The following is a 376-nucleotide window of genomic DNA, read 5'->3' on the forward strand; positions in this document are numbered from 1 at the left end:
GGGGGGGCGCGGAGCTGCGGGGCCGCGGGGCTGCGGGCGGTGGGGCCGGGGCTGCGGGGCTGGGGGGGTTCCGGGGGGACTGGGGAGGGTTAGGGGGGCTGGGGGAGCTCAGGGGGGGGGCGATGCGGGGATTGGGGACACAGCGACAACATGGAGGCGGCCGGGGAGGCGATGTCGGGGGCCGCCGAGGATGGCGGGGGGGTGCAGGGGGAGTGGAGGGTACGGGGGGGGCTGGGGGCAGCGGGGGGGGGGGGGGGGGGGCTGTGTTGGGGACCCCCATGCGGGTGGGGGGCCCAGGAAGTGACGTCAGGGCCCCACTCCTGGCGGCAGGGATGGGTGATGAAGGATGGAGGATGAGGGTTGTCATGGAGACGCC

The 376-nt window shown here is 76.9% G+C and overlaps 1 protein-coding gene across 1 annotated transcript in view; it reads left to right on the plus strand.

Moving 5' to 3' along the window:
* Positions 1 to 150: 150 nt before the first annotated feature.
* Positions 151 to 376, plus strand: part of LOC113981130 (RUN domain-containing protein 3A-like) — a gene marked incomplete at its 3' end in the record, with an annotated part of 3146 nt that continues 2920 nt past the window's right edge. Inside the window, exon 1 of the mRNA XM_027708368.1 lies at positions 151 to 219. Within this exon, the coding sequence (XP_027564169.1) occupies positions 151 to 219 (69 nt within the window). The remainder of the gene's footprint in view (positions 220 to 376) is intronic.

This window comes from Neopelma chrysocephalum, unplaced genomic scaffold, assembly GCF_003984885.1.
Source record: "Neopelma chrysocephalum unplaced genomic scaffold, ASM398488v2 Primary Assembly neopelma1_96150, whole genome shotgun sequence".
NCBI classification, from domain to species: Eukaryota; Metazoa; Chordata; class Aves; order Passeriformes; family Pipridae; genus Neopelma; species Neopelma chrysocephalum.